The sequence below is a fragment of the Micropterus salmoides genome, unplaced genomic scaffold (assembly GCF_014851395.1).
Source record: "Micropterus salmoides isolate LMB-PRFRI ecotype aquatic unplaced genomic scaffold, ASM1485139v1 Ms_hic_scaffold_11, whole genome shotgun sequence".
NCBI lineage: Eukaryota > Metazoa > Chordata > Actinopteri > Centrarchiformes > Centrarchidae > Micropterus > Micropterus salmoides.
In genome coordinates this window covers 16,408,902-16,424,353 of record NW_024040152.1, presented here as the reverse complement: position 1 = coordinate 16,424,353, position 15,452 = coordinate 16,408,902, and the positions used below count along the sequence as shown (strand labels likewise).

General features: G+C 41.2%; 1 protein-coding gene across 3 annotated transcripts; it reads left to right on the top strand.

Annotated features, from left to right (window-relative positions):
• Positions 1 to 902: 902 nt before the first annotated feature.
• On the top strand, positions 903 to 15,153 carry snx27b (sorting nexin 27b). 3 transcript variants are annotated; one of them, XM_038711391.1, is made up of 13 exons: positions 904 to 1,365; positions 4,810 to 5,041; positions 5,299 to 5,491; positions 5,853 to 5,917; positions 6,001 to 6,105; positions 6,214 to 6,292; positions 7,766 to 7,929; positions 8,004 to 8,093; positions 8,877 to 9,026; positions 9,131 to 9,259; positions 12,302 to 12,361; positions 12,454 to 12,502; positions 12,632 to 15,153. In XM_038711391.1, the coding sequence occupies exons 1-13, from the start codon at positions 1,034 to 1,036 to the stop codon at positions 12,697 to 12,699; spliced, it is 1,716 nt and encodes a 571-aa protein (XP_038567319.1). In that variant the 5' UTR covers positions 904 to 1,033; the 3' UTR covers positions 12,700 to 15,153. The 3 variants fall into 3 exon arrangements, with proteins under 3 accessions (XP_038567321.1, XP_038567319.1, XP_038567320.1); XM_038711392.1 differs by having other exon boundaries at positions 12,454 to 12,516; XM_038711393.1 differs by lacking the exon at positions 8,004 to 8,093 and having other exon boundaries at positions 903 to 1,365.
• Positions 15,154 to 15,452: the final 299 nt, after the last annotated feature.

The window sequence follows — 15,452 nt, the reverse complement described above, 5'->3', positions numbered from 1 at the left end:
TTGCTTTAATTTGCGAGTTTCAGTATTATACCATGGAGCTAACCGTCTTTGTTTTATCATTTTCTTTTTTAGAGGGGCTACAGAGTCAAGTGTCATTTGCAGCGAGCCTGCAGCACTATCAACAAGATGATTGATTTGGGAGGGACTGAAACTAGCATAGGAGTCCTCCGTTACTTTGTGACTTGATAATGAATTTAGAGCTGATGGAATTGCATCCTTAAATTTAGCTACAGCACTATCAGACAGACATCTTGTATGTGTGTTAGACTGCGACTCTGCCTCCTGGTCTCAAGTCTGGGTTGTCATTTGGCCCACTAATAAACTTGGCCAGATTTCTAGAAATGAGAGCTGCTCCTTCCCAAGTGGGATGGATGCCGTCTCTCCAAATCCAGAAAGTCTGCCAATGATCTACAAAGCCCACATTGTTTGCTGGACACCACGTCGACAACCAGTGGCGGAATGACGACATGCATACATGTCATCACTGGTCAGATTTGGCAGGGATCCAGAGAAAACTATGGTGCTTTCTGTGGGAGATGGGAACTCCCTTTGGGCTGGACATTGGGCTTTTTCACTTTGCAAACCTGTTACATGCACAAAAAAACTCAATAAAGGAGAGTGATTTGAAGACCCCTTATTATTTCTCTTATTTTCAAATCCCAATGTTGACAGGTAGGCTCTGCCCTGACACTTTTCCTGATCCACAGATTTGGAACCACTGTGTTACACTCAGACTTGTTTATTACATTGCTAATTTAGTCGGGAAATAACAGACTGACTCTCAGCTTTCCTGAATACAATTATGTGACCTAGGAGCCTAGGGAAATCTCCGATCAACACTGAAAAAAGTCTGAAGTGACCCACATGGAACGCTTCCTGGGGCGGTCTCAAGAATCATCGGACTCTGTCGGCTATTTCCGGTGAGCTTGGTCGGTAAGCTAGCCAAGCTGATTAGCCTGCTGCTACCAGCTAATGTTTGTAGGATAATTATTGTTGGCTGAATTGGAGTGGATGATACAAATAGTGTAGAAAAATGGCGGACGTCGAGGGAGAAGGGATTTGTTCATCGGTTCCTCCGTTGCCTCACCCTTCCTCTCGTAACGGCTCCGGTAGCGGTAACGTTACACCGGGCACTGGCGGCAGCTGCCAGACGGCAACCACCGTTACTTCAGGCCCACGGCTAGTTCGAATAGTGAAGTCTGATTCGGGCTATGGCTTTAATGTGCGGGGACAAGTTAGTGAAGGTGGGCAACTTCGGAGCATTAACGGGGAACTGTACGCTCCACTGCAGCATGTTAGTGCTGTCTTACCGGGAGGTGCCGCCGACAGAGCCGGTATTTCAAAGGGGGACAGGATTCTTGAAGTGTAAGTGACTAACCTTGGTTACTGTCTTAGCTGAACCAAAAGCACTTCATACGTAACCCACAAATGACTCTTTAATCTCAGAATGATTGTCACTGAAAATCAAAGCAAGCAGGACGTGTGAGCATCATTCACTGCCTTTGAACTGGGACCAGTGTCGGGCACCAAGAAGCCTGTGTGTGCATGGACTCTCATACTGGTCCTGCAGGTTCATCCTAATGAAAGGAGTGTCTGTGTGTGTCAGGGAGAAAAGATCCAGGGATCATTAGGAATTCGTGTCACACTGAAACCTATCCACTCATCCACAGCATGCCAAATATTCTCAAGTCACCTCTTCATATCACTGTGGCCAGATGCAGGGCAGTGGGAAGTATTTCTGCATTGCACACTGCACCCATTATAGCTTGCTTTGCCTACTTTAATCATGAAGGTTAAAACAAGGCAAGTCATGTGATGTTACTATTAGTGAACACTTGAAAGAGAGTGTGTGTGTGTGTGTGTGTGTGTGTGTGTGTGTGCGCTGCATTAAGAGGTTGTCCTCACTAGTATGCATGGAGATTGCTTGCTGATGTTAGGCTCTGTTGCTATGGAACACTCAGCATACAGCTCAACATCAGTACCGGTGGTGCTTCAGTGTGGCTGTTTCTGTGGATCAAGGTGATGCAGAAAAGGAGGGATGCCTTCAGTTCAGTTCTGATTGGCTTCGCTCTCTAAACTTCAGCATCTCATTGGCTGGCTTTTGCACACTGCTTTGTTAATGGGTGGCCTGCAGTAACCTGTCAGTTTGTTGACCCCGTTATTTCTATGTGCTTGTATGCAGGCATGTGGATATATGTTTGTGTGTTTGCACTTTTAGTTAATTCCTTTGTCAGTTATTTTGGCCAGTGCAGTCCTTTGACAATCGGCTGTGTTCATTGTGATGAATGTTAATATTAGTGTCCATGTTCATACCTACCCTTTTGCACTAGTTTAGAGTAGGCTCCAACTGATAGTGCTTTACTAGCCTCATTCGGGAGGGTCTCATCTACTGTGTGTCCCATGCAGCAGATAAGACAGGCCCAAATATGACTAGATCTTTACACATTCATTGCTGTACTAAGCTAAAAATGACTTTTGATGCATGGTGTCTTTTCCCCTTTCCAGTCAAGGCAAAGTTATATGTTATATGTACACAATAACTACACAGTGGAGTGTTGTACTTGGTGCAGTGGTATAGAGCCTCTCCTATTCTCTATGCAATCAATACTTTGCACATTTACAAACAACTCCTGCTTCTTAGCCTTCGATTCAGAATAATCTATAGTGCTTGACCACTTTTTTCCGCCTCCTTCTTGATGAGATATATATATATATATATATATAAAGTGATGCACAGCTTATGTTCTGGTAAATTTAGCTTTTAGCGTGTGTATGTGTGCATCTTTGTGCATGCGTAGAGTGCAAAATAGAAAATATAATCAAAATAAACAAAGATGTTAAGTATTATCCTGAGTTATAAAGTCAGGAGAACTGAAAATATGACACACAAGAAAATGTCTCTTAAAAACTATTTCTCATACACAGAAGTGCTGATGGTGCAAGTGCAAAGGCCACTACATCAGGTGCTTATTATATACTCATAAAGCTAGAATGAAAGAGCTGCCAAAGTGCTTAGTCTGTACTTTGTGTTGTAGGAGACATTTGTTCTTTTGCCCACTACACCTGCAAAATTATTTTATTTGTGTGTTTTTTTTTTATTTCTTCCAACATAATCATATTTCTTCACCCAAATAGGTTTCAGCTTTGCTGTGTGTGCCCTGGCTTAGAAGGCCTCCCTTGGCCTGCTTGCATGTGAAATTATCACTTGCCATTGAGTTACTAGTTATTAGAGAGCTTGTGCCAACTGAGCTTTAGCCGTGTGTCACCCTGCCAATGTAAGCCATGCCGTGACATAATGGCTGACATTACGGATCAACTGTCAGTCACGAGTTCTATCTTAAGCATGTATAGTATACATGTTGTAAAAATCAGCAAGCAGGACTGCTTTATGGCAGTATTGTATTGTTTCATCAGTGTGATAAAGTGTGGTGTTTTGAGTTTGTATGTTATTTAGACTCTTTACTCTTTTTTTCGATTTTTTTCCACCTCCCATTTATCTTTCAATTTTCCTATGCACTGTTGTCCCTGTCACTGCTAAATCCACTGTGAACCTAGGGAGGGAGTAAACAGACATGTGACTTCTGATAAGGTTTTGCCAGGTGATATCACCAGTGACAAGGACGTGATGCCTCACTGGTTTCCCACTTGTGAACACTGCCAGTTGTGTCCAACTGAATGAAGATTGTATTAAAAGGAGGCTTAGCACATACAAACCTTTTACAAACAGTTACACCCCTGGTAACTATTAATGCACGTTGGAAATTTGCAGTCATGGTTAGACAGTGTGCAAATGGAGAACAGGGCTCGGCTGGTAGGGAAAGCAGACATGACAAGTTTTATCTGTCTGAGAAGTTCAAAGTATATTTTAACAACACACTTTTAAAAACGGGGAAGTTGTTGTATTAGAAGATCCAATGCTACCTTTGACTAACCACTTGCAAATTGCCATGCAAACTAAGATTAATATTTTCCCCAGGTTGTTGACTGGGTTTTGTTCAGATTATGCAAATGAATAACATGTTACATTTCAGGTAGTCTTTGGGAAAAGTAGAAGTTAGGCCAACCTTCATTCATGCTAATATTTGAAAAAAAAAACAATCACAAATTTGTACAAAACATAAAGCACAGAATACTATAATTTATTGATTTGTACGTGATGCTGAGGTTTTTTTTTTAGAAGAGATGCTGTGGCTGTTAAAGCTAACTATGGTGTCATAGTGCTACAGCACTGTCATGCCTCTGACACATGCCTGCCAAAGGGCACACACCAAGTGTTGCTCATTCTCAGTTGTGCTCATGGCATAAACCAAAGGTCTTATTCCTGAGGGGGATTTTGAGGACAAAGGCTCTGTCACTCTGCCACACTTTATAACACTTAAATCTCTTCCTGCCATTTCATTGAGGAGAAATGTACCGTTTAGGTCTTTCAGTAATTCCTGAGATCCATTCTGCTAAGAATCTCATAATTCAATGCATCACTGTTTCCCCCTTGAGTGTTTAAATACAACAGTCCTCACTAATACTACCTTTGTAGTATTATTGTATTTGATAGCTTTATGCTATAAGATGTGTCTTGTATTTTTACTCCTGGATGTAAAACTTTCAATATAATTTAGTCCAACGTAGATTTAGCCTCAAAATGTGCTGTAGACACAAAAACTGAATATTTTAAGCAAGACAGTATTTATTGCAGTATATGATAAAATACTGTGCATACATAAAAAATAAACTCAACAGCAGTGATAAAAGTGAACTACTAATAGTTTCACCACGCAAACATCTACGTCCTATCCTCCATGTTTTCAACAGTAACGGTGTGAATGTGGAAGGAGCGACCCACAAGCAGGTGGTGGACCTTATCAGGGCTGGAGAGAGGGAGCTGGTGCTGGCTGTGCTGTCAGTGCCGCCGCAGGAGGCCGACTGCCTGGATCCCGGAGACGAAGTTTCATCCCAGTCCTGCTATGACTACTCGGACAAGCAGGCCGTCCCCATCTCTGTGCCGAGCTACAAACACACTGAGCTCAATCAGGAAAAGTTTGTGGTGGGTGCACATATGGATGAGTGTTACTTGGTGAAACGGTGTAGCGTAAAGTGAGGATTTTTTATAATCGGATTCAAGTCTGAGTCAAGTCACAGTATCCATGACTTTAACATAAACTCTGTATTCAGGTTTGAGATCAGACTAATGTTCCAACAAAGTATTTTAAATAATCGTTGTTGTGGTAGTAAAATATTTCAAATTTAACTTCCTGTTATTGCGTTAGGATGTTCAATTTCATTTCACTTTTTATCTTCCAGGTCTATAATGTGTACATGGCGGGCAGGCAGCTGTGCTCCAAACGTTACCGTGAATTTGTGATCCTACACCAAAACCTGAAGAGGGAGTTTGCCAACTTTACGTTCCCCAAGTTGCCTGGGAAATGGCCCTTTTCCCTGTCGGAGCAGCAGCTGGACGCACGACGCAGAGGCCTGGAAGAATACCTGGAGAAAGGTCAGGGAGAGAGAGTACACTATTTATTAACTAGGCTCCTTACATGCTTGCTAATAACTGTTTTAAGCTGGGTCTCCGACATTGACAGCATTGTGTAGGACAGATTTGTGCAGCTGTGTTCATGAGGGAGAGAGTGTGAGAGAGGGCCGAGCGAGAGGATGTGCTGCGCGAATGCGCTCTGCAATTAAATACAATTTTAAATGGGCCTAGTGGAAAAAATAAAAAGTCAATCTGTGGCAGTCAGCGTTGATATTGTTGCGGGCCGCCACAAATAAATGAACGTATTGGAAACACTGATGTTATTTTACTTACTTTACATAGAAAACTCTTAACCTAATATAATTTGTTTTTCATCTGGTAGTGTGCTCTGTACGGGTAATTGGAGAAAGTGACATCATGCAGGAGTTCCTGTCTGAATCAGATGAGGTAAAAAGAAAAAGCTGTGAGTCTTATGGTGGTCCTCTGCCTGTGACTCACCGTACAGTTTGTCCCTCCTTCTAATGACCTAGAACTATAACGGCGTGTCGGATGTGGAGTTGAGAATAGCCATGCCTGATAAAACCACGCTCACTGTCAGAGTTCGCAAAAACTCAACTACAGACCAGGTCTACCAGGTAAACACATACACTGGCCTGTATAACTTAACCACGACCTACTACAGTCACCTCGTGAATGTTTTACTCTTTGTGTTCACTCTCATTCTGTCTCCCTCTTTTTTTAAGGCTGTGGTTATGAAACTCGGGATGGACAGCGTAACAGCCAGCTACTTTGCTCTGTTTGAGGTCATCAACCACACCTTCGGTTAGTAAGAACATGTCACTGAGCTTTGAGTTTGAATGTATGCATTTTTTTCAAAACTGAAAACGTTTTCCAGTATTGTTATGACTCCTCAACAGCCATCCTTTTCAAAATAATCTAGAATAAACACCTTCTGCCTTCGCACGTGAATAGTCACTTCATCTGGTCCTCGCTTCTTCAAGGCTAGTGCGGTACAAGGATGTTGCAGATTTTCTTTTTTGAAAGCAACTAAATGAAACTCCATCAGAAGTAGTAGTAATTTTCAACCCATGCAGCACCACTGAATTTATTCTCTATGAACAGTGTGCTCTGTCTGTGACTGCAGCAGTGCAGTAGCAGTAAAAACAAGAAGTTTTTCATACAGGTCATATGAGTTCAAAATTGAATAGTAAAGAATAAATTAGAAACGAAGCATTTTTCTTTATCCCTCAGTGATGTCAAGAATGCCATCCATGTTTTTATCAGTTATAGATTAGATTATCATAAATATTTGCATTCTTTCCACTGTCCAAAGTCTCTTCTTGTTTCCAGATTGGAGGAGAGACCACAGCTCAATTCTGCTTGGAGCAAAAAACAAGATGATGAATGGCCACCCTTCCTCTAGCATTCAATTCAAATTAGCTTTATTGGCATGAATGTGTAACAACAACATTGCCAAAGCATCATACATACAACATAAGAACAATCAACCCCATACATTTCATTAAACCTCTAGCATTCTCTCTCTCTCCCTCTCTCTCTCTCTCGACTTGAAGATAATTTTCCTTACATTGAATATGCATAATACCTGACGTTATGTCAGAGACGTTTTAACCCCAAATACATCTGTTGGCTGCCTTTAAGTGTAGATACATTGGCCATTTACAAAAGCTTTAGAACTTGAGTCTGCCTGAGAAGCTTACTGTGCTTTCAGAACAAAAGCGAAGCGAGCGTTCAGGTGGTGAGTTTACTTACAAAGTCAATGCAAAGACGCGTACAGCCGCAATTTTCTGTCGGGTGAAAATTTCCAACTCGAGCGAATTTTCGTGGGTTCTAATCGTCTTCTCACGTTGTGTGTGAACACTTGCAGCGAATGTACTCGCGCGAGGAAAGCGTTCCGAGGATTAAATTTGCATTTGATCTTCTTGAAATTGACTCTTGGTCTTGCACCTCTGTTCTCACCTGTTGCTCTTGTGCTTGTTACTCTGTATTTATATCTTTGTCTATCAGTTTTTAATTTAAACAAGCGTTAATGCCAAAACAGAAGTTAACAAGGCTGAGAGTCTGCGGTCATGCTAGCAGCTCTGTGAGGCTAAGATGACAAGTCAGGGGAGTTACTACAATTCATCTTTTGAACATGCAGAAAGTCAATAGAGAAACATTAATTTAGATAAACTAGGTCTTCAAGACAGAACACTTTTTGAACACTGTTTTCTTGCCATATGATATAACTCTCTCTCTCCCTCCCTCCCCTTTGTCTGTCTATTTCTTCTTCAGTGCGTAAGCTTGCCCCCAACGAATTCCCCCACAAACTGTATGTACAGAACTATACCTCAGCCATCCCAGGAACCTGCCTCACCCTGCGCAAGTGGCTCTTCACTACAGAAGAGGAGATCCTGCTCAATGACAACCAGCTTGCTGTCAACTACTTCTTTCACCAGGTGAGTTTCTGTCTTTGTGGCGAATGCATTTATGTGTGTGTGTGTGTGTGTTTTTAACGGCCCTATCTTTGTAGGCCGTGGAAGATGTGAAGAAAGGCTTTGTCAAAGCAGAGCAGAAGTCCTACCAGCTGCAGAAGCTGGCTGAGCAGAAGAAGATGTCCATGGTCAGTCTCTCATATACAGACAGCCACCACACAGTTACTCTGCTGCTGTTCCTGAACAACTTACAGAGACAGATAGAGATACTCATTGTTGTTCAGTGTGTCTTATGTCATCCCCTCACTCCCACCAGTTCAGTCTCCACTCACTGTGTGTGATATAACAAAGTGGGAAAAGTACAGAGTCTTCTGGAGGGAGGTTGTGAGAGTGTAGGTTTGACTTGAGTGTCATAGACGCATGTCCTCCCTCCCCTCTCTCTCTCTCCTTCCATCCCTCTCTTTTTCTCTCTGTTCCTCCCCCCCCCCCTCCTTCACTCCAACCGGTTGAGGGAGATGGCCGCCCACCCTGAGCCATGGTTCTGCTCGAGGTTTCTGCCTCTTAAAAGGAAGTTTTTCCTTGCCTCTGTCGCCTAGTGCTTGCTCTTGGTGGGAACTGTTGGGCTTCTGTAAATAGCATCACAGAGTACGGTCTAGACCTGCTCTTTTATGAAAAGCGCTGTGAGATAACTGTTGTTGTGATTTGGCACTATATAAATAAAATTGAATTGAATTGCAAAGAAAACGATTATAGAAAGTGAGTGAGTTCTCTTCTGTCTGAAAACATAAATAAATCATCCTGAGAGAACCTGTCCCCACAAATAAATACTCGCACCCACATTTTCAGATCAGTTGGGCTGCAGAGAATAACTATATTATCTGACTGAACTATGCTTTATGGCTATAAAATATATACAAATATATTGTAGAATAAAAACACTATCTTGTTTCCTTTGCCTCTTTCTCTCTCAGTATCTGAGTTTGTTGAGGGGTTGCGAGGGCTACAATGAGATTATATTCCCCCACTGTTCCTGCGACTCTCGACGCAAAGGCCATGTCATAACAGCCATCAGCATTCACCACTTCAAGCTGCATGCCTGCACCGAGGAAGGGACACTCGAGGCAAGGGCGACTGTTTGTTAGTGTTTGCGCCTTTTTTGTAAAAACACATTTTGGATGCACAATGGAGTTGGAATAAGTGCACTAAAGCCTCAGTGTTGTTCCAGAACCAGGTGATTGCATTTGACTGGGGGGAGATGCAAAGGTGGGACACGGATGAAGAGGGCATGGCCTTCTGCTTTGAATATGCACGAGGAGAGAAGAAACCACGCTGGGTCAAGATATTTACACCCTATGTGAGTATCACACCTACGTTATTACACATGTGCTATAGTACTCAAAGTATTGTAGTGAAAATACAGCTCATACAGTCATGAAAAACATGACTTTGTGGAGTTTTGGAAGTTAATGAATCATTTGAATAATGTAAAACTGATAATCTCTCCCACGGGGCATGTTTTCAATTTTAAAGAATAATGACTTGGATAACCAGTTTCCTGGTTGTTGCCTGCAACATTCATATCAGGTTTTTTTTATTTAATTAAAAACAAATTTTAAAGCATCTGGACATACTGTAATTGTATTCCCGTTACATACCTGCTCTTTTTTATAACTGTCTAAGTAAAATAAATGCTCAAGATCTAGAGAAGAGATTTAGAGTAATTGTTCAATATTTTGGGAAAAATGCTTATTCGCTTTCTGCAGAGATAGGGCAGGGCGATATTGCCAAAAACGATATAAAAACCCCATTTCATATATACTTTCATATTGATAATTATCATGATTATTGTCATTAAAGGCCGATTTTTGCTCCTGAATGAAAGTTGAAGAAACCAGATTAATTGTGGTGTTAAACTATTCTTTATGGTCAGAACATGACAATCACTTGCCAAACAGTGGATCACTTAACAAATCTGAGGTAGAACATTGAAAACAATTGAAAATCTGTTTTTAACAAATATGCGTGAACAAAATTAAGTAAAAGTGCCAATTCGTTCATGATTCAAAATTCAAACATTTATTGAACATTTATTGAAGAATTTGTTATGTTGTTATTGAGGAAAACTAAATTGCGATAATTATCATTATTGTTTTATTGCCCAGCCCTATGATGAAAGTTAGATGAGGAGGAACAATACTTCTCCAATGTCTGTACAGTACAGGTACTGGTCATATAATTAGAATATCATCAGAAAGTTGATTTTATTTCAGTAATTCCACTCAAAAAGTGAAACTTGGATATTATATTCATTCATTACACACAGACTGATATATTTCAAATGTTTATTTCATTTAATTATGATGATCAAAACTGACAACTAATGAAAATCCCAAATTCAGTATCTCCGAAAATTAGAATATTACTTTAGACCAATACAAAAAAAGGATTTTTAGAAATGTTGGCCAACTGAACAGTATGAACATGAAAAGTATGAGCATGTACAGCACTCAATACTTTGAGTTGGGGCTCCTTTTGCCTGAATTATTGCAGCGATGCGGCGTGGCATGGAGTCGATCAGTCTGTGGCACTGCTCAGGTGTTATGAGAGCCCAGGGTTGCTCTGATAGTGGCCTTTGTTGGGTCTGGCGTATCGCATCTTCCTCTTCACAATAGCCCATAGATTTTCTATAGGGTGAAGGTCAGGCAGGTTTGCTGGCCAATCAAGAACAGGGTTACCATGGTCCTTAAACCAGGTACTGGTAGCTTTGGCACTGTGTGCAGGTGGCAAGTCCTGTTGGAAAATGAAATCTGCATCTCCATAAATTTGGTCAGCAGCAGGAAGCATGAAGTGCTCTAAAACTTCCTGGTAGACGGCTGCGTTGACCTTGGACCTCAGAAAACACAGTGGACCAACACCAGCAGATGACATGGCACCCCAAACCATCACTGACTGTGGAAACTTTACACTGGACTTCAAGCAATGTGGATTCTGTGCCTCTCCTCTCTTCCTCCAGACTCTGGGACCTTGATTTCCAAAGGAAATGCAAAATTTACTTTCATCAGAGAACATAACTTTGGACCACTCAGCAGCAGTCCAGTCCTTTTTGTCTTTAGCCCAGACGAGACGCTTCTGACGCTGTGTCTTGTTCAAGAGCGGCTTGACACAAGGAATGCCACAGCTGAAACCCATGTCTTGCATACGTCTGTGCGTGTTGGTTCTTGAAGCACTGACTCCAGCTGCAGTCCACTCTTTGTGAATCTCCCCCACATTTTTGAATGGGTTTTGTTTCACAATCCTCTCCAGGGTGCGGTTAACCCTATTGCTTGTACACTTTTTTCTACCACATCTTTTCCTTCCCTTCGCCTCTCTATTAATGTGCTTGGACACAGAGCTCTGTGAACAGCCAGCCTCTTTAGCAATGACCTTTTGTGTCTTGCCCTCCTTGTGCAAGGTGTCAATGGTCGTCTTATGGACAGCTGTCAAGTCAGCAGTCTTCCCATGATTGTGTAGTCTACAGAACTAGACTGAGAGACCATTTAAAGGCCTTTGCAGGTGTTTTGAGTTAATTAGCTGATTAGAGTGTGGCACCAGGTGTCTTCAATATTGAACCTTTTCACAATATTCAAATTTTCTGAGATACTGATTTTGGGGTTTTCATTAGTTGTCAGTTATAATCATCAAAATTAAAAGGAATGAACACTTGAAATATATCAGTTTGTGTGGAATGAAAAAGTGAAACTTGTATAATGTAGGAATGAATGTATACATTATACAAGTTTCACTTTTTGAATGGAATTACTGAAATAAATCAACTTTTTGATGATATTCTAATTATATGACCAACACCTGTAAATATGAAGCTACCCCAAGCAGCCGGTTAGCTTAGCTTACCACAACCAATGCTGGACAAAATAAGCAACCTACCAGCACATCTGAAGCTCGCCTAACACGTTGTATCTCCATGCAATTTACACTTCGATTACACTGTTTCTTGGCCATGAGCAGTTGCCTGGCAACCAGCAGAGACTCCAGGAAGTTCAAGGTTTTGGCCAAGAAACAGTCTGGTACAGAAACCCTACAACTGCACATTTCATTTCTTCAATTTGTGTCAGGATTAAACATAGATATAACGTGTTAATTAGTGAGCTTCAGAGGTACCTGTAGGTGTATTTTCAGCTGTTTCTAGTCTTTGTGCTAAGCTAAGATAACCAGCTACTGGCTGTAACCTTATATTTACAGACATGGGATTGGGATTGAGCTCGTCATGTTACACTCGTAATGTCAAACAATTACTTTAAATGAGAATATGTAAAGCTTATCAACATCAGTCTTGTTTGTTGTTTACTCTAAATCCATGTTTCTGTCTTTGTGTTTTCTGTGCATGGTCGACGTTCAGTTTAACTACATGCATGAGTGCTTTGAGAGAGTCTTCTGTGAGCTCAAGTGGAGGAAGGAGGTAAGGACCATCTACTAACAGTCTAAACTACTCTATTATGAGCCATTTCTTTGTGTCCTTTACTCATACCTGTAATGTGTGTGCTTGTACAGGTGGAAGAGGAGGCTACAGACAAGGACAATAAGAACTGCAGTAAAGATGGTATGTGTGGCAAGGTAAGGCTTTGCCTGCCTCTGTCCAGCCTATGAGCCAGTGATAGCCTGAGCGAATTTCTCTGTTTTCTTTCTCTGAGTTTGTGTGTCTTCGTCTTGCTTGCTGTTTCCGCTGCAGAATATTTTCCAGCTGCTGAGGCACAGAAGGGATGGAGGCACCTAGGAAGGGAGATCATTACCTCTTAACTAGACAATGACTCAGTTCAGCCCTCATCTAGCTCCAGACATAGCAACACTCGGCTATTAACTCCATGGTCATCTTTACACTTCATCAGCTACATCCTGAGAAGCTACCCCCCACCCCGATGCTTGCAAACCAACAAGCATCTGCAAATGAACAAATCAAATGAACGGAAGCATAAAACACTACAGACACATGAACCAGAACTCTTGAATCCAGCACATCATAATCATGCATTAAACAAAGTCATGGATTCATGCAAGCCTTCTTCTTTCTGGCAGGGACTTGAAGTGGAACATGACTTGTACATGAGGAGTTTTTTAAAAGCCTCCTCTGAAGAGGAAACTGAAGTGAATAAGGAAATATTCACGGACTAACAAGGGGAAGTGAAAGCTGTCAGTGCTCGCATAGGGGAACACGGATTACACTGATCAGCGATACTGAGGGTTCTGAATTTATGGATCAGAGCGGCAGTGTCTTCTTTGTCTTTTTGGCCAGTTGTTAGCATGCAACTGTGTTTGTGTATGTTAACTATGCGTGCAGGGAGCCCCAAAAGGCAAGAGGCCAAACAGAGTGAGGCCCTCAGGATGTTAAGTCACACTTTGCATACATTTTCATCTGTTTGCCGCTAAATTTGCATTTATAAAAGAAAACTATTAACATTGTAATGTGGCAATTTGAGAGAAGGGAGAGAGAAAGCAGACATTCTGTAGGATTGTTAGACATTTATTTTCCCTCACAGCTGTGATGATTTGACCCATGAGCAGGAACATGGTAAACCTTAGACTAATGTTGCACTTAATCCAACAGTATTATCAGACTCCACATTTGGGAAATGTGACCTAAGGAGCAGATAGTTGACGTAAAACTGGAACTAGCCTGTACTTAGTTTACATTTGTTTTTGACTGACTGACTACAGTATGATTATGTACTGCATCATCAAATGGTATAGTGCAGTGTGCATTCAACATGTTTGCATTTATAGTATTATGTGAACACTCCATGCAAATGTTTTGAGGCCATTGTAGAGCAGCAGCGATGTGGAGCACTGATCAGACAAGTGGCAGTGTAGTACAGCATATTTAGTGTGCATTACCCATACAAGACAGCAGGGGTCCTTCTCTTCCTGTCTTTTCTCTCTTGCAGGCAGTGATTACTTTGTTTGTGAGAGCTCCTAGGGGCTTTATAATAGGCCTGTAATTCAAGCAGCCTTTCCACTTGCAGCACTATTTATCTCTGTGGCTGGTACTTTGCTGTACTGTTGAACCACTTGCGCACTCCAGAAGCGGGAAGAAAATTTCTTAGCAAAAAGGGCAGCTTGCATACTTCATCAACATGATAGATGGGAAGATAACTGCACATTCTCTAAAGGCTTTGTGGCAACGGATCACATAGCTGCGGTGTAATGGAATAAACAGTGTAATTTAATGTCCCTCTAAATGAGCCCAGTTAATCTTCTCATTCCTAGAAAAATAATGTAAAAACATAATTCAAACTGATAAAGAAATAATTTAATTGCAGCTTATTCCGTCATTAAAACTTGACACTCTTAATGCTGACAATAAATGTGAATAATTGCTCAGTGCAATATTGTGATGTTACCCTATTCAATCTAAGTGACTTGATTGCATTATCAGCTCATTTAGAAGGACATTTTTCTTACATCAAAAGATATTACACGTTGAGTTGCTTCTATCTTTCACAAGATGAGTCTGCCTGTTAGTGCTGGGTGATTATGGTTGGTGGTAATATTTTGATATTTCAAAATCAATGTACTGTATCTTATAATATGGCTAATTTATGCAAAATCACATGTAAGATAATCAAACGGATGCTCAAAGCAAAGACGCTGGGGCCATGTGATCACGATATGATCCCAGTGAGTACACCATTCAGATTCAATTATCGCCCAGCTGCAACTCTCCATATCTAGTATTTTTGTTATCAACAAGCAAGTAACGACTCCTAGATTGACATCAATGGCTCTTACTAGGAGTGCTTGTTATAATGATGGTGCTGTTCACAAAAGCCATTTTGGGTGATTAACGAGCTTCAATAAGGCTTGGTGGGTGTGTAAAGGAGGTTTAATTGAATGTCTCAAGCCTTGAATTGAGAGACTGAATGTGCAATCCTAAAGGCTGAACACATTTCCCAAGATTCTGTTTGCTGGACCGTGTCAGACGCGGTCGATTGTCTCCACCCCATCCCCTCTCTTTCTCTCTCTCTCATCCTGACTAAAGTTAGATGTCATGAAAATTATTTATTTCCGTAAGATACAATGTTAAATTCAGCGTCTCTGATGTTAAGTTAAGCCACACTAAGAAGAGGATGGAGATTGACAACCTGCAGATTCTTTGACATGTTGAAATGTAAGATTTAAAGATCCAGTGTTTGATTACGTCGCTTACTGTAATAAATTGTAACATATTCTTTTAAATAAACTGATTTATTGATGTAACATTGTTTTTATTTGTGTGTTGGGGGGGTTGAGAGTCAATTACCGCCAAAATCATGAAGTTACACACAAGCACAAGTTACATCTGTGAGCAGAGTGAGATTTATTCTATTAAAGTCATTTTACTCTAAGTCTCCCACTTTCCTTTTGTGTATCCACATCTGTTTTCTATCTTCCTCTCTCCTGCGCTACCCTCCTCTTCTCTCCCCAACTCCCAATGTCTTTTAATGACATCTGGGAGACAATTATCCAGCAGGCAGTGAAATAGCTGTTCCATATCGACCTGCATGGAGCGTCTGCAG